The sequence below is a fragment of the Oryza brachyantha genome, chromosome 2 (genome assembly GCF_000231095.2).
Source record: "Oryza brachyantha chromosome 2, ObraRS2, whole genome shotgun sequence".
NCBI lineage: Eukaryota > Viridiplantae > Streptophyta > Magnoliopsida > Poales > Poaceae > Oryza > Oryza brachyantha.
In genome coordinates this window covers 24,715,014-24,735,374 of record NC_023164.2, presented here as the reverse complement: position 1 = coordinate 24,735,374, position 20,361 = coordinate 24,715,014, and the positions used below count along the sequence as shown (strand labels likewise).

General features: G+C 43.5%; 5 protein-coding genes across 6 annotated transcripts; 3 read left to right on the top strand and 2 right to left on the bottom strand.

Annotated features, from left to right (window-relative positions):
• The first annotated feature begins 1,948 nt into the window (after window positions 1-1,948).
• Window positions 1,949-5,393, top strand: LOC102701515 (protein CPR-5-like). Its single transcript, XM_006647908.3, has 5 exons — window positions 1,949-2,343; window positions 3,137-3,193; window positions 3,284-3,319; window positions 3,395-4,069; window positions 4,156-5,393. Exons 1-5 carry the CDS (start codon window positions 1,984-1,986, stop codon window positions 4,690-4,692), a joined length of 1,665 nt encoding a protein of 554 aa, XP_006647971.2. The 5' UTR covers window positions 1,949-1,983; the 3' UTR covers window positions 4,693-5,393.
• Window positions 5,394-6,508: 1,115 nt separating this feature from the next.
• Window positions 6,509-10,034, top strand: LOC102701238 (proteasome subunit beta type-6-like). Its single transcript, XM_006647907.3, has 8 exons — window positions 6,509-6,789; window positions 7,462-7,538; window positions 7,849-7,904; window positions 8,056-8,128; window positions 8,255-8,366; window positions 8,777-8,850; window positions 9,230-9,304; window positions 9,718-10,034. Exons 1-8 carry the CDS (start codon window positions 6,648-6,650, stop codon window positions 9,847-9,849), a joined length of 741 nt encoding a protein of 246 aa, XP_006647970.1. The 5' UTR covers window positions 6,509-6,647; the 3' UTR covers window positions 9,850-10,034.
• A 674-nt stretch (window positions 10,035-10,708) lies between these two features.
• Window positions 10,709-12,300, top strand: LOC102700962 (pentatricopeptide repeat-containing protein At1g05750, chloroplastic). Its single transcript, XM_040520692.1, has one exon. The coding sequence runs from the start codon at window positions 10,775-10,777 to the stop codon at window positions 12,248-12,250; it is 1,476 nt and encodes a 491-aa protein (XP_040376626.1). The 5' UTR covers window positions 10,709-10,774; the 3' UTR covers window positions 12,251-12,300.
• A 200-nt stretch (window positions 12,301-12,500) lies between these two features.
• LOC102716299 (mitogen-activated protein kinase kinase kinase 1-like) lies at window positions 12,501-17,507 on the bottom strand. Of its 2 annotated transcripts, XR_005811099.1 has the most exons (10): window positions 16,171-17,507; window positions 15,357-15,441; window positions 15,173-15,235; window positions 14,834-14,991; window positions 14,634-14,709; window positions 14,495-14,554; window positions 13,915-14,019; window positions 13,329-13,548; window positions 13,143-13,227; window positions 12,501-13,051 (listed from the first exon to the last, which is right to left on the bottom strand). XR_005811099.1 is itself a non-coding variant. In XM_040520691.1 (9 exons), exons 1-8 carry the CDS (start codon window positions 17,121-17,123, stop codon window positions 13,369-13,371), a joined length of 1,680 nt encoding a protein of 559 aa, XP_040376625.1. In that variant the 5' UTR covers window positions 17,124-17,507; the 3' UTR covers window positions 12,501-13,227; window positions 13,329-13,368. The 2 variants fall into 2 exon arrangements, 1 of the variants encoding a protein (XP_040376625.1); XM_040520691.1 differs by having other exon boundaries at window positions 12,501-13,227.
• A 579-nt stretch (window positions 17,508-18,086) lies between these two features.
• LOC102716019 (mitogen-activated protein kinase kinase kinase 1-like) lies at window positions 18,087-20,140 on the bottom strand. The gene is made up of 7 exons (XM_015833999.1): window positions 19,851-20,140; window positions 19,427-19,489; window positions 19,123-19,280; window positions 18,915-18,990; window positions 18,735-18,794; window positions 18,533-18,637; window positions 18,087-18,448 (listed from the first exon to the last, which is right to left on the bottom strand). Exons 1-7 carry the CDS (start codon window positions 20,025-20,027, stop codon window positions 18,098-18,100), a joined length of 990 nt encoding a protein of 329 aa, XP_015689485.1. The 5' UTR covers window positions 20,028-20,140; the 3' UTR covers window positions 18,087-18,097.
• Between the last annotated feature and the right edge of the window lie 221 nt (window positions 20,141-20,361).

Here is a 20,361-nt window from a genome sequence, read left to right as displayed (position 1 = left end):
CAACCATGGGATCATCTGTCTGCTTGATTGATTTTGCAGCTACTAGCTAGAGATGATTTGCCTGCGACAGGGTTTGAAATTTCGGTATACATTTTATACCAGGGATCGAAATTTTGGTCAAACTTTTTAAAATTCAAATGCTAATAACAACCGTTTTCTTACCAAACACAAGAGTTTTAAAAATACAATATATATGTTACTAATAGAATTTAGAAAAAATAAAATCCACATATAGCTATAAACGAGAAACGGTAAGAAACACGACACTTTTATAGAAATGACATCTGGTTAGCTACGAACTTCCATGACTGTCCCCACCCCTACGCAGCCGATGGTCTACCTTGATATCAGTACAATTTTGGAATTGAACTGTTCTTTCAGTTTCCAAAATTTCCATGATCATTTTGCCTCTTGAAAGCAACAGTAGGGTATAAGCGAGACGCCGACGTGAGCTTTCGGATCGAAGAAGTGTTCTTTCGTTAGTGTAAGATGAAAGATTATTTGATAGTTATTTAATAGTATAAATGATGTAATTGCCTATAATAAAGTTAAAAAATCTATTCTAAAAAGGTAGGTAAAATGATAAACTTGTATGTATAAATATATTTTTTAAAAATACACTGTTTAGCCATTTAAAGAACATGCATCTATCTAAAGCCGAGGGAAAAAATTACAGATGGTTTTGTTCACATTGTCATTCACCGACCTAAATCACTAATACGGAGGGCCCATTTGGTAGAGATAAGAACTTTAGATCCTAGCTCCGAACTCCAACTCCAGTGATAGTTGCTTCTGTGGGAGTTGGAGAGTAGATCAAAACTATTTAGCTAACTTGGTCTGCTCCAGAACTCCTAAAAGAGAGGATACGAAGTATATTGACAATAATACCCTTGTGGATCATATAGAGTCATGATTAAGCCATAATTTAATTATGGTTCTTTTTCATATAATTAAATACTGATTATTTTTTTTAATTTGAACAACACAACTATATGTTACAAAATCCTATATGGCAGTTAACATATAATATAAACGTTTAGTAATAATGTATAGTCCTACATGAGTGGCAAATTCGAGTAATTATAATAAAATAACAAAGGGTAGTGGGTCTTTTGGCGTGGAGTGGAGTTGTGGAGTAGCAAAAACCCAACTCCACCCTGTAATTCATTTTTTAGGAGCAGCTCCGCCAGCTCTGCTCTAAAAAAAATAGAATCTATACCGTTTGGCACAACTACGACTTTAGCTAAATTGGAGTTGTGAGCTGGAGCTATACCAAACGGACCCATAATAACAACTGTTGGATGGTTTTATTATCATCGTCATAAACTCATAACGATCATGGCTGCACTGGACGGGTAGGCCGTAGGCGATCCAACCATGGTGGCATCACCATCGCTGCCCCCGAAAACCCTTGCACCATTGTCCCTCGTTCGTGGTCATGGGTGCTGAACCCGTTGATAGCCGAGGATCCAGCCCAGCCACATGCGCACGGCGCCACGGCCCACGGCCTGTACCCACCAAATGGCAGTGCACGGCCCAAATATCGAAGCAGTCAAAAAGGCCCCGAAGTTTCTGAGGAACTTCTCTTGAAAACTTGGGCAAGTTTTTTGATCTTACATAACATGTTTTTGCGCGGCCAAATGTTTCAGTAAAAGTTTGCGAAACACACGTCGAAACTTCATGGCTCACAGTAAACCTCGTTGATACCACATTACTTTCGACGATTTAATTTAACACTGCTTTCCTTGCTTACAATCTTTTTCTGAATGGAAACTAACAAATCAGAGTCGAAAAGAGCAATTTTTTATTCCACTACACGTAAACACAAGCACAAGCGCACAACGGCCCAAGCCCAAAAGTTGCTCAGAATTTCCGTGGTTGCTTCGACGGCAGCCTTGTCGTCACGCCGCCGCGCCGTTCCGCGTCGCGTTCCCATTTTAGTTGCCTTTCCTCCTCGTAGATCGCTCTCCCTCCCCCGTTCTTATGAAATCCCACCGCCACCGGTGGAGAGAGACGGAGCGACTCGCAAATTTTGCAGGGAAGCAGCAACTAAACCCTACTAGTCCCGCTGCCTCGCCGGCCGCTCCCGAATCCCTTATGGACGGGGCCTGCGCCTGCGGCGGCTCTGGCTCTGGCTCGTCGGAGGCCGCGGGGGAGTCCTCGTCGGCGTCAGTCTCGTCGTGCGGCTCCGTGTCGCGGCTGCAGAAGGGGGTGCGCCTGCGGCGGCGGGGGCGGCGGCGGCTGGTGGTGGTTGCCCCGGGAGGAGACGGGAGAGGCGCGGCCGGCGGCGCGCAGGACCTCGCGCTGCCTCTCGGGATGTCCTTCGCGGCGGTTCTTGCCCAGGTGCGCGTTTGCTCGGGTTCTTGGACGTGTTTCTTGTTTAGTTGCGGCGGAAAAGGTTCGTTTTTTACCCTTGTCATGTTGTTTTCCCGATTCTTGCCTTGCTGGGACGGTAATTAGATTAGGGCCTTGTTTCTTTCGCCTTAGGATTATTATAATCTAGATTATTGGGAGTAAGCCGAAAGAAAATAAAGTAGCTTATTATAGTCTGGAGCTCAGCTTATTATAATCTGATAAGCTCATTTAGGTGAGCTTTTTCTAGCTTATTAGGTGAAAAATTATCTACCACGCCACCCTACTCCCTCTTTAGACTTGCAAACATAATAATTTAGGCTATAATAATCTTAGAAAAAAACAACTCACGGCTTATTCTGCTACAAATTATAACAATCTAGTTTATAATAATCTGACTCAATAATCTAGATTATAATAATCTTAAGGCGAAAGAAACAGGGCCTAGGATGACGAAGTAGAGATGTTATTTTAAGCTGAACTCATTCAAGGCGTCTTTCACATTGCCTCTAAATTCAACTAAAGTCGTTTAGGCACCAAGCGAAGCATAAACTCAATTCATCATCTGTAATCCTTCTGTTCACTGGATGATCATCTTTCTTTAGGATAATGGAACACATTCAGTCCAAATTATCAAATGATTTTAGTTGGGGTCTCCAGTAACAAACTGCCCTTTTGGAACTTGGAAGCATGGGCTCATCTTGTTAACTGTAATATTTTGTTTTCGCTAATCCGTTGGATCCTACTCATAAATAACAAGGACTATGACCTTAACCTGTTTCAGGTTCTCAGTAGGAGCAATTGTTCTGGACGAAGCTTACAACCTGATTTCCTTTCAAAGGTACACAATTCATGTCATTTTTCCTTCTACAAATGATGGCTGTGGTCTATAACAAAAGTTCAGGTGTCCTAACTCTGAATCTTGATGCAGATGTGCACGTCCGCAGTGAAGGAGTCCTTAACAAATGTACAAATGTTTCATTTTCTTTTCCACTTCATTTTTTCCATAGGTTTTGCATATCTGACTTATGTTATTCTGTAGATATATGGTGACAGATTCGACAATTTCATGAAACTCTTTGAGAAATCATTTGGCAGTACATTGAGGACACTTCAGCTAATTAATGAGACACCTGTCTATGATGAGCAAGATAAACCTCGATGTTCTCACCAAGATGGTACTTCTGTTGCTGAAATCAAGATAAGCGGTGCTGATTCGCAAAGGCTGGTACATGATATCCAGCAGAGTGAATCGTTAAATTCAATGGATGATAATCAAATTATTCTCCATGCGGATGCCAATCAGCAGCTGGTTCAACTTCCTTGTAAAAAAGCGAGCCCAGAATTTGATCGGCACATTCTTAATGCATTTGAGAGATCCCTGAATGAGCAGGCTCGTTCAAATGAGCTCAAGGAACTTGAAATAGGACTAAACATGAGGAAATTGCAATTAAAGCAATCTCAGATAGCTCTCAGCTCATACTCACACATGCTAGAGAAGATCAAAATTTCTATGGGATTTCAGAAAGCTTCTTTCAGAGAGGAAAAATTTAGGATGCAAATGGAGGATATAAGACATGCTGAACTCCTCAAGAGGCTTATAGATATGCTCCTTGCGGCAGTGGTATTTATGTCAATCTGTTTTGGTTATGGAACCTATATTTATTCGTATCAGCGTATAAAAGCTGTTACTGCAGCTTGTGCAGCAGCTTCAAGGGTATGTTCCATCATCTTTCGCTACTGACTTAACTGCTACTAAACACGTGTGTTATTGGCTCATCTCCTTAACCCGCTTTTTTTCAGGAGCCCAAATCTTGGTGGATGCCAAATTCAGTATCAGCTTTCAATTCAGGATTGCTGTTTTTCAGGTGTCATTTCATAGCAGCAACAAGGATCTCATTTGGCATGTTAATGATTCTTTTAATTGCCTGGTTGATATTCCAGCGTTCCGCAATGACTGGACCAAATATGCCAATAACATTCAATGTTATGTTATTGGGAGTTCTCTGCGGTTTTGTTGGAAGGTTTTGTGTCGACACACTAGGTGGGGATGGAAATGTCTGGCTCTTTTTCTGGGAGGTTCTCTGCTTCGTCCATTTATTTGGGAACAGTCAGCCGTCTCTTTTACACCGCATGCTTTATGGTCCTGTTACTGTGACCGACAGAACGAAGGCAGTTGGTTTGCCATATTGGGTGCGCCGATACACATTTTATGCTATCCTGTCGATCATTCTCCCATGCTTGGCTGGTTTGCTGCCTTTTGCTTCCTTGTCAGACTGGAATGGGCATGTGGTAGAATATATGATGTCCAAATTCATTGGAATTAATACTGAGGTTTGAGAGATTGGATGCAGCTATGAGCACAACAGAAGATCCTTGATATGTTTTCAGGTCGGATGGATTGCACTTGCAGTGTTGTTATCAGATATTTATCAGGTCTGACTGTTATAAGAAGGGCTGTATTTTTCATGGGTTGCTCGGTTATGTAGGTTATTGGCGTGAGCAGAACTTGATTGTTGAATTGTCAGATGGAGCAGCCAAGCAGGTTTTTGGTAATTGTGTTCATCTGCGCACCATTGTCAAGTGCAAGATGCTTCATTTCCTACATGTAATTTCTTTTCATCAGAGAAGTTCAGAAATATCAATTAGACTACAATCGCCTCTTTTTTTGTGGCTCTGATGCATATGGGGTTTGTCCTCCATATTTGGGTAGTATATGTTGATTTCTTCTTTTCTGATTATTTTCATTTCGGTGTACACACTGCGGTTCCATATGCTGCACTTTGTACCTTCAACTGAACCAGAAAACCAGGCTGTCGTACTTATTCAGGTATAGTTACTCGGTATGTAAGTTGTAAATTGTAATTGCAACATGTCCGATTCATTAATTCATATTTTGATGCCAATGTACATGATGGGGGCGTTTGTTGTATGCACATGTAAACTTCTGTAAAACATTATGCAGATGATGTACAGCCTTTGGTTTGTGAATACTAAATCAAAGAATTTGTTTTTTCAGTTTTGTTGTATGAACCAACTGGTTAAGCATGTATATCATTTTTTTGAACCGAAGTATGTACTCCCTCTGTCCAAAAAAAAAACGAATTCTCTGATTTTCGTATCCAACATTTGACCATTCGTCTTATTTGAAAAATTTTCAGGAAATTAGAAAAAAATTAGTCACACGTAAAATACTATTCATAATTTATCATCTAATAAAAACAAAAATATCAATCGTAAAAAAATTTTGAATAAGACGAAGAGTCAAAAATTGAAGGTAAAAAGTGAAAAATTGGTTTATTTTGGGACAGAGGGAGTATGTCAATATTAATAAAAGCATTTGATTTCTGTATATTGCTTTGTGCCGTTCTGTATGATGGTCGTGGTTTATGTGCAATGTTTTCCGTAATGCTGTTTTGCCGAGCTTTTTCTTCGTAGTGCCTTCACTCCTTCAGGCACTACCTGGAACACCGGTAGTGTGGTGTGGTGGATTCAAATTGACAGCCAATGAATATGTGTTAAGGGATGTACTCGTGTATATGTGTACTTTTTCCATGTTATTCTATCAGCACGTTTTACAAATAGCTAAATAACGTGTATTCTATGAAACTTTCTATAAAGAAACTACTTAGAAAAATCATATAAATTTGTTTTTAAAAATTTTTAATAACTAATATTCAACACTAATTGCATTTCTCGTTTTAGGGGTGACTAATTGGCCAGAATGAACCGATTAAAAGGATGGTGTGCCAGCATAGAACCGGACTACAACATCTATTTAAAATATAAACATTACTACATTGGTTAGCATACACTAAGTAAATGTTAAAATAGTTTCTTTAATTCAGTGGTTAATTTTAAATTTTAGATTAATTAGATTTCTTTCTAAACATTTGATCAACTCTAAAATCGTTAAAATAATTGAAACCATAAAATCAGTATAGAAATATAGAAATGATATAAAAAAGTTTTTTTTTTTTTTGAAGTAGGGAGTACGTGTCTACGCCAAAGGCGAGAGCCGGACTCAAATCTCGTGGTCGGGCTCGGGAAGCCGGGATGTGGGTGCACCCGGCTCGTGCCCCATCGGGTCGAGCCGCACCAGCACGCGACCGTCCACGTCCCGTCTCCTCTTCGTGCTCTTTCTTGCGGGGGAGGCCACAGCGCCCTGGACCGTAGCATACACAGTTGAGGAGCTCTCTCGCTTCGCCCACTGAAGAAGGATCGCCTCGCATCTCGCCGCCGCGCAGCGCAGCGCATCCCTAGGGTTTTCTGCCACCGCCGATCTACCCGCGGCCATGGATGCCACTCTCATGGGCGCCCCCTCTGTCGCGGCGGGGGACTCTCCCGCCTCCGGGGAGCACCGGATGGGGACGACCATCGTCGGCGTCTGCTACGACGGTGGCGTCGTCCTCGCCGCGGACTCCAGGACCAGCACCGGTACGCCTCGATCCCTCCCGATGCGGGATGTTCCCTCCTCCATGCATGTGGTTCGAGTTGCCGTGCACCCGGTGGCGCCGCGCTGTCTAATTTTGGTGCTAAATCGTGGGGAATGGGGGGGAATGGAAGTAGTGATTGTAACCGACCCTCGCTCATGTTTTAGGTTTGCGACTTGTGAGATTAGATGAAATATATAGCGTCCGTAGCGGATTGCTTAATGTAGTATTGATGGAGAAATTGCTCCTTACCACTAATTTATCCTGTTTGAATCTGTATGTGACGAGTGGAACGTCCTAAAACTTGTGTGGCAGATATGCGAAAGATTGGGACTCTGTTGTTGGGTTGCTGTAGCATTAGGGGAAACTAGAAACAACATCGAATGTTCCAATTGTATTATCTGTTTGTATCGTTCTCGTATGGTACTGAAGAATCAGAAAAGTGTACTCCCATGGGTGTTAAGCATGATGTTGCTGTTTTGGGAATATACAAACTTGGCTCCCGTGTCTACATGATTAGCAAGCTTTCTTAGATGATTTTGTTGCACTGACTTATTGTTTTAGGTATCGTGTCATATGTTTAACAAACTGGAATCAATGTCAAGTTGATGTGTTGTGTGGGTATCTTTTTGTTGCTTTCCTTTAATACCCTTTGTTGTTTGGTGTTATTTCTTAGGAATGTATGTGGCGAACCGTGCGTCGGACAAGATTACTCAGCTGACAGACAACGTGTACGTCTGCCGCTCTGGTTCTGTAAGTGTCTATATTATTTGGAGACGTTAGTCCTCTTTCATGTTGTTGTCTCAACACCATAAGATGTAGGGAAATCATATGCTTCCTGTTCATTAACATATGGTTATAGACTTATAGTGTGGCATGTCATCTTGATCGGTTTTTCCTTGAGTAGGAGACTCTGCTTCTCATGAGTTACATTCTTAGTCTCAATATTTTCTTTTGATTCATTATTCTGTAGTAGTCAGTAGTCAACTATTAATTATTATCTGATGATGCATCTCCAGGTGTTTAGTGGTATTAACATGTAATATGTTTCTCTGTCTAACAGGCTGCTGATACACAAGTCATTTCCGATTATGTACGTTATTTTCTCCACCAACACACGTAAGTTTGCTCGAGTTATTATAAGCCTAATAATGTTGTCCCCTTGAAACTAAATAGGAAGAAATCGAATTAACTGTTTATATTATGATCTATACTAGTTTCTGGAAACATTTAATGTGTAAGATGGCTCATGCTTTCCCTCTATTTGCAGAATTCAGCTTGGGCAACCAGCTACTGTGAAAGTTGCAGCCAACTTAATTAGGTTGTTGGCTTATCAGAACAAGGTATATTTTCTGTAGCATTCTGCAAGACAATAATTTCGTGAATACATGAGATGAGATTCTTTCTCTGATGCATGATTTTAATCTATTGTTTTGTTTCTGTAATGATTTTTTTTCACCAATTTTCAGAATATGTTGCAAGCTGGCATGATTGTTGGTGGATGGGATAAATACGAGGGAGGCCAAATTTTCTCAGTTCCCCTTGGTGGAACAATTTTGAGGCAACCATTTGCAATTGGAGGTACATCTTCCCCACAGATATTATGGAAAAAGGTCTTATCAGCGGGCTGACAGTAATTGAATGGGAAATATAGTTCGCTCTAATAGATTGTGCCTATTTTAGTGTATCTAAATTTTGTTAAAGAATAATTATCAGTTCAATAGTACAAGCCTGTATTTATGAAATTTATTTATAAACTTACCTGAGCAGTTCAATTTTTTCAAGCAATGCAGAAGCAATTGTTTGCAATGAGCATGATTCACTTCTTTCTTTATTTGTTGACATCTTGAATTAGCCTGCCATACTCTTTACCATACTACTACTCTTGTGCAACCTGACTCATAAACATTTACCATGAAGTTTTCCTGATCCCTGTTTACCTTATATCAATCACAGTTTCTGACACTAGATGTTATTTCTGAGTTTTGCAGGTTCAGGTTCCAGTTACCTGTATGGATTGCTTGACCATGAATGGAAGGAGGGCATGTCCCAGGAAGAAGCTGAGGTACTCACGAACCATGAGTAATAAGAGACAGTTTGTTCAATGTATTAGGTAGAGTAAAGTGCCTGCAGTTTTGTTCAGTTCTCCCTTTTAATCATATATTATTGCTTGTTTGGAGACCCTATTTTTGTGAGCAATGTTACCTTTATTTGTGCAAAAAAAAAAGAAAGGAAAAATTAGCTTTTTCATGGCATTTGCAGGAGGATATGTGTTCAGTTAATTATATTGTCAGCATGTTCACATGATTTAGTAAAAAAATCATAAATTGTTTTGCAAGTTGAGAATCAGAGCGCAAGTTCATTATCCTTCATTTCAGCTTTCCATATATATGATTGCATTTCATCTCTTATATAACTTGATTCTTTTCTGTTCATCTTTACAGAAGTTTGTAGTTAAGGTAGTTTCCCTTGCTATGGCCCGTGATGGTGCCAGTGGAGGGGTAGTTCGTACAGTCACTGTAAGTTCTCTCTTCTTTTCATCCTTATTGCCATTGTTTGTTCCTTTGCTGGATATATTTTGAAACATCAGAAATTGAGCAGATTGACTTCATACAAACATATAAATTTCTGCGTTGTGTCTTTTGATGGATATGAAAGTAGACAAGACATTGGGAGCACTAATATCTAATTCTCTTATGTCTTTGTTGGCCATCTGTTTGCTTCTATTGCATTTTCCTGTAGCTCTTCCTTTTTTTCCTGAAAAAGATATGCTTGGTTTGTACAATTATCATGGTTTTGCAGTGTGGTAAAGTAGATTGTAAGTGGGGAGGCCCTGTCCTGTTTCCTCTGTTCTATTTATAGTTGCTTACAATTTATTGTGTATCTGGAAGACCAGTGGATTCTTAAACTTATGAATTCGATAATCTTGCAGATAAATGCAGATGGTGTTTCAAGGAAATTTCACCCTGGAGATAAACTACCACTGTGGCATGAAGAGCTGGAACCCCAGAACTCGTTGCTGGACATTCTTGCGGCTGGGAACCCTGATCCGATGGTCCAGTGAATCTGCTCCAGCCATACACCTCTCATTACCATCTTTCTACTGTATGTGACTTGCACTAGATTTTTAGTGAACTACTGGGTTTCCGTATTATGTTCATCAGGGCACCATTATCAAGTGCAAGATGTGTCATTTTCCATATGTAATTTCTTTTTATCAAGGAAATTGAAAAATATTATTTAGACTTTAATTGCCTCTTCTTTGTGAGTCTGATGCATATTGGGCATGCCCTCCATTTTTGGCAATATGTTTGGCTTCTCCCTTTTCTGCATGTTTCATTAGGGTGTTTTCACTCCATCTCCATGGGTTGCACTTCGCACTTGAAAACCAGACTGTTTGTTCGGGCATAGTTACTCTGTCTATGTAAGTTGTAAACTATAATGCCATCATGTTGATGTTGGGTTTATCGATTTCATACTTTTCATGCAATGTACATTATGGGGTGTGTGGCATATGGACATGCAAATGGTTGTAAAACAGTCTGCAGTTGATGTACACAGTTTTGTGAATGTTAATCAAAGATTTTATATATTCCAATTTTACATATGGATCGCTGGCCAAGGGCGTGCATCGTTTCCAATCCATGTATTTGATTTGTGTGCATGCTCTGCGCCTTCGTTCTTTACGTTTTTTTATTGTGAACTGTGATCTACATCCATGCAATTTCGCCGATTCTGATTCACCCTTCCCCCTTTTGCCTTCAGAGTTCAGTGATAATCAATGGGCAACAATTGCCTTGAAATAGCAACATGGTTTTGCTGCATTGCTGCTGGGGAAACTGCAGTTTTTTAAGGGGTTAGTTCATGAAACTGGGATAAAAAGAGCAGGATTTTTTGATGGATTTTGAAGAAAACCTGAAGAAACCAGAGCACAGAGCAAAAGGTATAGCAGTAGCACCGCGGAGGTGCCTCAGCCATAGACTTGCTTCATGGCCGTCGTAGCCCCTCCCTCTCTTGCCCTTCCCCAACCCCAAAACCCCACCCCGAAGCCTCGCCGCCGGCCGCCGCGAGACGTCGCCTCATGGACGTCCGCCATCGCGCGCAAGGCGCGGCAGGGCGACCTCCCCGCGGCGGCCGCAGAGCTCTCCGCCATGCTCTCCTCCCCCGCAGCGCCGGCCCCCAACGACGTCACCCTTCTCACCGTCCTCTCCGCTTGCGCCGGCTCGTCGTCCTCACCACTCGCCCGCCGCCTCGCGCTCTCCATCCACGCCCGCGCGCTCAAGCTCTTCCCCTCGCACCTCCTCCTTTCCACCTGCCTCGCGCGCTTTTACCTCACGTCTCGCCTGCCTCACCTCGCCCTCCAGCTGTTCGACTCCATGCCCGTCAGGTCGGCGGTCACCTACAACACAGTGATCTCCGGCCTCATGCGCAACGGCCTCGTCGACGAAGCGTTCGAGGTGTTCGACGGAATGCCTGCCCCGGATAAGGTCTCCTGGACGGCGCTCATCGACGGGTGCGTAAAGAACGGGCGCCACGACGAGGCCATCGAGTGCTTCCGCGCCATGCTGCTGGATGGCGTCGCGCCGGACTACGTCACGCTGATAGCCATCATCGCCGCGTGCGCCCAGGTCGGCGCGCTCGGGCTCGGGATGTGGGTGCACCGGCTCGCGGTCCGGCGGGGGCTGCAGCGCAACTTCAGGGTCGCCAACTCACTGATCGACATGTACGCGCGGTGCGGGCAGGTGGCGCTCGCGCGGCAGGTGTTCGGCGGCATGAGGAAGCGGACGGTGGTCTCCTGGAACTCGATGATCGTCGGGTTCGCCGCCAACGGCCGGTGCGCCGACGCGGTCGAGCATTTCGAGGCGATGCGGAGGGAGGGGTTCAAGCCGGACGCGGTGACGTTCACCGGCGTTCTCACGGCGTGCAGCCACGGGGGCCTCACCGAGCAGGGGCTGAGGTACTACGACCTCATGAGGGCAGAGTACGGCATCGCCGCGAGGATGGAGCACTACGGCTGCGTGGTCGACCTGCTCGGCCGGTCGGGGCGCCTCGAGGAGGCGATGCGGGTGGTGACCTCCATGCCAATGCGGCCGAACGAGGTTGTGCTCGGCGCCCTCCTCGCCGGCTGCCGGATGCACGGTGACGTCGTCATGGCCGAGCGGCTGATGCAGCACCTGCTCGAGCTGGACCCCGGCGGCGACGCCAACTACGTGCTGCTGTCGAACATCTACGCCGCCGTCGGCAAGTGGGACGGCGCCGGGAAGGTCCGGAACCTGATGAAGGCGCGGGGGCTGAGGAAGAGGCCGGGTTACAGCGCCGTGGAGGTCGACGGCGGCGTGCACGAGTTTGTCTCCGGCGATCGGTCGCATCCACAGGCTGAGGAGATATCTCACATGCTCGCGTTGCTCATTCATGAGATGGCAGGGCATGATTATGATCATATCGATTTGTTGAATATGGAATGAACTCAGGAGCTTGGAGTTGGAGAATGCAGAAAGACTGACATTTTGAAGTCCAGAAGATGTCCAGCGTTAGATTAGAGAAATGCGGTAAACTTGTAATATCAGTAGGTCAGTAGATGTAGCTGTCCTGGCATTGTGATTTCTTCTCCAATTGCCAGTATAGCCACATGAGAAAAATCCAACGTGAATCTCATTGTTTTGTGATTTTCACGGTGTGCCTATCAGCTCAGTCAACACCAAAACACATAATTTCTGGACAAGACAAATTGGATTTCCTCGTCAAACAGTCGATGACAAACAGAATGCAGCTAATTTGCATCAGGAACAGAGACAAACTACTACACATACAGAAACACGGTCAGAAAAGTGAACTGTAGCGTGAGCACTGACCATGCCCCACCGTCAAGGCGTCAATTGTGCTAGCCTCCACATCACTTGCTTTCATACATGGCCACTAGGCTGCCACAATGCTAGCTTCCACATCTCTTGCTTTCATATATGAACACGAGACTGCCACTTGCTTACATATGAAAATGGCAAACAGAAAGAGAAATATGTACAACTGTGAAGCGTGGCACTGTTTGTTGTGCAGCCTTTGGCGAGATCCCACTAATCCTCCTTTTGAACCTTCCCTATTATTTGGACAAGAATGTGAATCATAGTTTGATGGATCACGATGGAATTCATACTTGCCAATCAGCACTCATAAATTTGGCCAACCCATTGTTCAGGGAGTGCCAAACCACTCCATTCTGATGGTCGCAAGGCCGGACAAGCTATCGTCAATTCACATGATCCAGCAGCCTGAAAAGTATCTTCAGTTGAATATAGCTTGCCCATGCAAGTTCCTCGAATTAAATGTCAATAGCGCAGCAGATTGGAAGCGATTTCAAACCTCCCACAAACTACCAATGTATGACAGCGAGGGATTTAGTATCATCCTCAGTAACAGCTACAGGTTTCCACAGGTGAGGTAAAATCTATAAAATAAAACAGAGATAATTCCATTAATATCTGCAATAAAGGACCATAGCATCCTGTTTCTTGACATTTTTTCTATGAGGAAGAATGGAATACTTACTAGCTTATGCACAAGCAAGTTTGTTAGCAACACGAGTGCATTAGGCGCCTTTATGTTGCAGTGATCTCTGGACAAAAGGATGGTCGAACAGCTGAGCAGCAGATGGCCGATCATTTGGATTTACTCTTACACACTTCATTATGAAATCACGAGCATCTTCTGACAGTGTAGTGGGGATTTCGGGTGGTATTCCTCTACCAATTGTAAGCAAAGCATGCGTCTACATAGCAGAAGAAAAGAGTGCATCACAGAAAGTAATGATACATATTGCCGGAGAGTGAGATTAACACAACAAAATAGACAGATGATGTCCTGTTTGCAGTTCTGAATAGAAATGTTTGATTCCCAATGATATTTTCAATATTACCCAGTTTTTTCGAATGAAACTAACATTTCATTTTTCCACTAGGATTTATATTACATACATACTGATGTAAGCAAACGAGTCATCAACATGAAGATTGAGGAAGTTCTCATCAATATTTTTGGTTCTTTAATTTAATAGCGTGCAGCCCGTGTATATCAGTACATTGGTACTTTGAAATGAGATGCTGTTAATAGAAAGTAAGATAACAAAGATACTCACCCATTCCATATCAGGGTATGGAACTTTGCCTGTCAGCATTTCTAAAACTGTACAGCCAAGACTCCAAATATCTGCTGGAGGTCCATGAGGCTTTGCCTTAGCAACCTGAAAGAGAACATGACATCAGAAAATGTACATGCTTGGTACAATATGGATACACGTACTATTGTATGCAAATAATTGATTGTAACTTGCAAGAAAGTGACATTTCAATCACAGAAATGTAATTATGTATCCGTGCGACATCTTACAATTATTCCACAGTGTTTCTGTTTTTGAAACTCTGACTCATCAAGCATGACACTTTCCATTTTCTAAAGTACCTACAGACACAAGGCAGGACTCGCATGATAAATGCAAATGGTCCTCCACATGCAACGCTTGATTTATGTTTTAGATTGTTTATTCAGGTCAAGAGTAAATATCTGACACAAGTATAACAAAGTGAACAATATGAACATAATAGATCAGGCATACAATTATGATTGAAACATAAAATGATACTGCATTCACACTCTTCTGAACAGGAGTCTAAGATAAATGGATTGTACAAAAAGCATCAAAGCGTGATGAGACTAACCTCAGGGGCCATCCAGTAAACAGTTCCCTTGCTAGATCTTGCCTGACTCAAAATTGACATCTGGGACGTGGCAAATTTGAAAGTGTGAGGACAATAATAATCTAGTAACGAATTGACAGGCATTTGATAGAGCAAGTACCTCTTTTGCAAGTCCAAAATCTGCCAGTTTAACTAACCCATTTGAATCAACTAGGATATTCGCACATTTAATATCTCTGATCACGTAGGGAAAAAATGTATCAATAGGCCAGAAAAAAATATAGTTATGCAAATCCTTCACAATAGAAACATCTAAGCTAAAGTATACTATCACATTGATAGAGTCTTCTAGTAATGCACCTGTGCAACACGTTCCTCTGGTGTAGATAATTCAAACCATTCAAAATCTGCCTTGTGTATGCTGAGACTTGTGAGTCTTGTAAACGGTATTTTTGATATAGAGCTGCCAAAGAGCCTTGAGTTACGAGTTCAAGAAATATATACAATTTTCCATCTTCCTGCAAGATGGTCATTCAACAAATTAAATGTAGATACACAAATCAACAATTCAAGCCATACAACTATGTTGTTTACATGAAGATGGCTTGCAGAGTAAAAGCAGCATAATATTGAAACTAGATGAAATGATAGAATTCATAACTGTACTGTTAATGGACGTAACATCCATAATAGGAATACCTTGTCTGTTCCAAAATACTGAACTATATTGTCATGCTCCAAACGACTCAACAGAGAAATCTCCTGAAACCAAATGATTCACCAGTATTCTCAATGGATTGAAACAAAACAATGGTTGCTTGGACATTAAATACAACCAGGGGTGTCCAATAACAAACATAATGTTTGAAACAGGGTAACTCACATGCTCAAGTTGGACAATGCGTTGTTTTGCATTGATCCCTTGATCAATCAATGACACCTCCTTGACAGCGAAGAAAAAACCATCACTGTAAAATAAATGTTAAAAGTCGATTATGAAGCTTTTTATTAACAAAACTAGGCACGGTCATATAGTAATTGTCAACAGGAGTTACATTTTTCAAGAGTGGTTTAGATGGAACCACTTATCTTGCAAAAGAGATACACAAGGGTTCATCTAGATAATGCAAATTTATCGTATGAAGTGCAAAAGGAGAAGTTCCACAAAAAAAGGTGCATAAGCAATTTAGGATGTGCACATGATTCAGGTAATATGCTGCATCAGTATGTTCAAGTAATTCAGCTAACATTTAAATTTTTAGGTCGTGGTTCACTCAACCTGTCATAGAATTAAAAAGCCCAACTAGTTTGTGAAATCTCAGCTGATGCCTTGCTGAGTTCCCAAGAAAATGAGAGGTTGATTATTAATTTAATGTCTGCCAACATCGAGACAATTGTATCACAGAAAGTAGAGAACACAAAGTGGACACATGAAGCTAATACTCTGTTCCTAACACACCACAAATTAAGTGAACCTAGATGACACATTGACACATCATATCATTAGTGTAGTGTTATAGTTTCAGCAATGATACCAATAATGAACTTTGAATTTGATTATGAAACATCAATTCTTATTTCTCTGCATAGACCAAAACCATTGATATTCTATCTTTATTGTATTCCTCCTATAAAATAGTGGCAAATGCAAACATATTAACGAATTATGCAATCAGAGTAGGAACATGGACACTTACTCACTGATGGCCTCATACACTGACCCGAACGATCCGCTGCCGAGATGCTCTCCCTTAAGCCAGGACTTGATGGTTCTCCTAAACCGCCTATGAGGAGACGGTGAAATCAAATGCTCGATATCACGTGAAGTGGACTCACTTGTCGCCTCCACAACCAGAGTCGAGGCGCCGGTGGTCTCCCTCGTTGCCTCTGCAACCACCTCTCTTCTTCTGTCCACTCGTGATCTGTTCACTCTGACCGATTTACTTTTCTCCTTATCCTCGCCTGCGCTACCATGCTTCGGCACAGCATGGACTTCTCGTTTACTAGTAGAAGCTACTGATCTGATGCTCGATTCTGTTCCAGGCGTTGCATATGCTCGTGTGGGAACTTCTATAGCCTCTGCTTGAACAAATTTGATAGCCGGCGAGGCTACAACTCTGATGGTCGATTCTGCTGGAGGAGTTGCATTTGCGTAAGCTCGTGTGGAAATTTCTATAGCCTCTGATTGAACCAATTTGGGGGCCGGCCCAGCTTCCTGCCCGTTCTCGGTGAATGTTTCCGGATTCGTTGTAACCGCAGCTGTGCCTCGAGAACCTTCTAGAAGTTCCGGCGGGGCCGACCTCTCGGTGACAGCTCCGGCCGACTCCTCGAACGACGCGCGGCGTCGGGCAGAGCTGGAGAGATGGGACATGGCGGCGGCGTAGACCGCGGGCGGGATGGTGAAGTCCTCGGGGCCGGAGAGCCCGAGCTTGCGGAAGATGGCGGTGACCTCCGCCGCGCCACACCCGCCGCGGATGCGGAAGCTGGTCTGCGACGCGTACTCCCCTCCGGCCCCGCCGTCACCGACGAGCTCCTGCACGTCGTCCGCCACGCCACCGTCCTCCTCCGCCGCGGAGTAGGAGTGCCTCATCGCGTTGATCCGCGCCAGCTGCGGCCGCGGCCGCTGGCGCGGCCGCTGCGGCGCCGCCATGGGCAGCGCTTCCCTTCCCTTCCCTTCCCTTCCCCCCACCCCGCTCCGGCGGCGCGGCAGCGGCAGCTTGCGTGTACGTGCGGATCAGAGGAGCAGGAGCAGCAAATCGCGAGAAGAACGGGGAGGGATCACGGACGCGTCCGCCCCACTCGCTCGTGGCGTTGGGGGTGGGGTTTGACTAGGCGCGGGCGGGCACGAGCTCCCGACAGCGACGCGGCCGTGCGAGGTGGCGCGCTTTTGACCCGGTGCGCTGCTCGCCGTGGCGCCGAGGGGTGGTCGTGAGGAGGCGAGGTGACTAGGCGATGGCCGGAAAGAGACATACGATGTCGCTCCGCGCGCAAAGGCGGGGGAGGGAGGCGGTGCTGCGGATGAGGTCATTTTATAACGGCGTGGACCCGGCTAGCCCCGAGAGCGACCGGAGCGGCGATCGAGACCGACGGCGTCCTCGATGGATGGCGGTCGTCTCCCCGTCACGGCACACGTCGGCAACTGCTCCCCCTTACGACCAACCGCTGGTACCAGGTCGTGTGCTATGTCTCTACCTGCATCGTCAGTTCAGACAGACGCAAGTCTGAACCATAAAATACATGGATTGGCTGATTGCTCCCCCCAACTAAATTGTCAAACATGGATAATAGGCCTTAGTTGCCAAAAATTTTTGATAAAAGAGTCACTTCGAATGTATGACCGGATGTCAAAAGGGGTTTTTGGACACGAATGAAAAAACGAATTTCACAGCTCGCCTAAAAACCGCAAGATAAATCTTTTGAGCATAATTAATCCATCATTAGTATATGTTGGTTACTGTAGCACTTATGGCTAATCATACACTAATTAGGCTTAAAAATTCGTCAAACGATTTCCCTATAACTGTGCAATTAGTTTTTATTTTTATCTATGTTTAATGCTTAATTTAAGTGTCTAATGATTTGATATGATATTTTTGATAAAAGTTTGTGGGAAATAAACAGGGCCTAAATACTAGTATTCACAGGACAGAAACCTGAACTAATTGACAAGCATTCTGGCCCTGAACTTCCAGGAAGGAAACAATGAGCAACTGGATGACCGGATTTCCCAAAAGTATTCTTGCCTACCAATGTCAAAGCTAATCTCGAAGAGTACAATGTCAGCCCAGGCCAGCATTCAGCACACCAGTTTGGTTCTGGAAGAGCCACAAAGGGATGGTTCAAAAGTTCATCTGCAGAGGGCCGATCGTCAGGATTCACCACCAGGCAATTGTCGATGAAATCGCGCGCCACTGGCGATATGGAGGCTGGAACTGGAGGAAGTTGACCGCGACCAATTTGGTAGAAGACTGAAACCTGATAGAACTGAACCAGTAAATAATTTGAAGAGAGAAAAAAGAAGAAAGTGAAAATGAGGGAGGTGTGGTAGGATTTACTGACCCAATTATCATCAGGATAAGGAATTCTTCTAGTAAGCATCTCCAGCACAGTGCATCCAAGGCTCCAAATATCAGCAGAATACCCATACGGATTGCCACAAACAACCTGATCAATCAGATAACCAATATATTCTACTGGTCCGGAAAGTTCTTCATAATGGCATTCACATAGATACTGTGTAAACACAAGTCAAAAAACGTACCTCTGGAGCCATCCAATATACACTTCCAGTACAGGATCTTTTCTGCTTCCAGACTTTTATCTGGCATTATATTAAACAGGTTGAGCATTGATCAACTAATTAGTCTGAAAACAGCATAATTTCTCAACCTGTCAGTCAAAGCAGGGGAAAAAAGGACTCTGGAATGAAAATGGAAATGACCTCCTTTGCCAGTCCAAAATCTCCAACTTTCACTATCCCATTTTGGTCAACCAAAATATTTGCACACTTAATATCTCTGCATTGAAAAGGGAAGACACTACAGATTTAATTTACCATGATAAACAAGTATTTCACTCATTAGTCATTTGATCAAGTACATTTTCAAATGAGCAGGACAGCAGCAAGAAATTTATTGTGGAAATATCACCTATGCATTACATTATGATGATGCAAATAAGTCAATCCATGGAGGATCTGCCTTGTATAAGAGGATATTGTTGATTCTTCAAGCTTCTGCTTCTCATATACAGATACCAAAGAACCTTCACTTACATATTCAAGGAAAATACATAGCACCGTTTCTTCCTACAAGTAAATCCAAACAAGAATAATTAGCTCGACCGAGGAAAATACACTAAAATGCTGTTGTTAGGGAGGTAATAATTTACAGAGGTGATTGCCAATACAATGAAAACACTTCTTCCACTGGCATCTGATAACTATCATACTACCTTTTTGGCACCAAAATACTGTAGTATGTTCTTGTGCTCCAATTGACTAAGAAGCAAGATCTCCTGACAAAAATTGCAGTTGAAAATTGCTTGATTAGGTATGATCAGCTTGCCTAAATGAGTAAATTACAAGGGTGGTGATCCTTTGGTTTTTTGAGGGAAAAGGCGAAACGGCATTTCGTAAACAAAAAATAATTTGTCAGTAAAACTTTTATATACATATTCTTAGTGATCTAAAAGTAAATGCTAAAAAATAAATTATGATTAAAATCCCCCAAACCAACTTTAAATTTAAAGCTAAAATTTAAATTTCGGATTATAAATATAAGCAAAAGCGAAAAGACCATGCTCAAGCATAAGCAGGTAGTCTGCTCAATCAGATTGCTGGTTAGGTCTGTGGAATCATTCTCACTGATATAACTACCTGCTCTAGCTGACCGGCGCTTTGCTTCGCATAGCTTTCTGGGCCAATCAACGACGCTTCTTTGACAGCAAATACAGAGCCATCCCTGGCAAGGCAATACAAAGTAGCATTACACATGTAACTCAAACTGTCAGTCCACTCAGACTCAATGAAAGAGAACACAACGAAGCATTGCATCAAACAGTTCGCGTGCGAGTGCGAGGCAAACTTCACTCAGCCACAGCTTTGTACACCCTTCCGGACGATCCCGCCCCGACAAGGTCCACCTTCCTCCACTTCATGATGCTCCTCCTGATCACCATACTCGCGTGGACAGACACCATAGACGATGTGGAAGTCGACGCCTCCTTCTCCACCACCGGTGCGATCGCATTCGCATCGGCTGTGTCTGCTTCCACATGATCTCCGACCTCATCTTGAGCAGCTCCTAGAACATCCCTGTCCTCCAGAACGGGTTCTGGGGCCGAATCCCACAAGCCGGGCCGGTCCGACGGCGGCGAGGGCTGTGCCG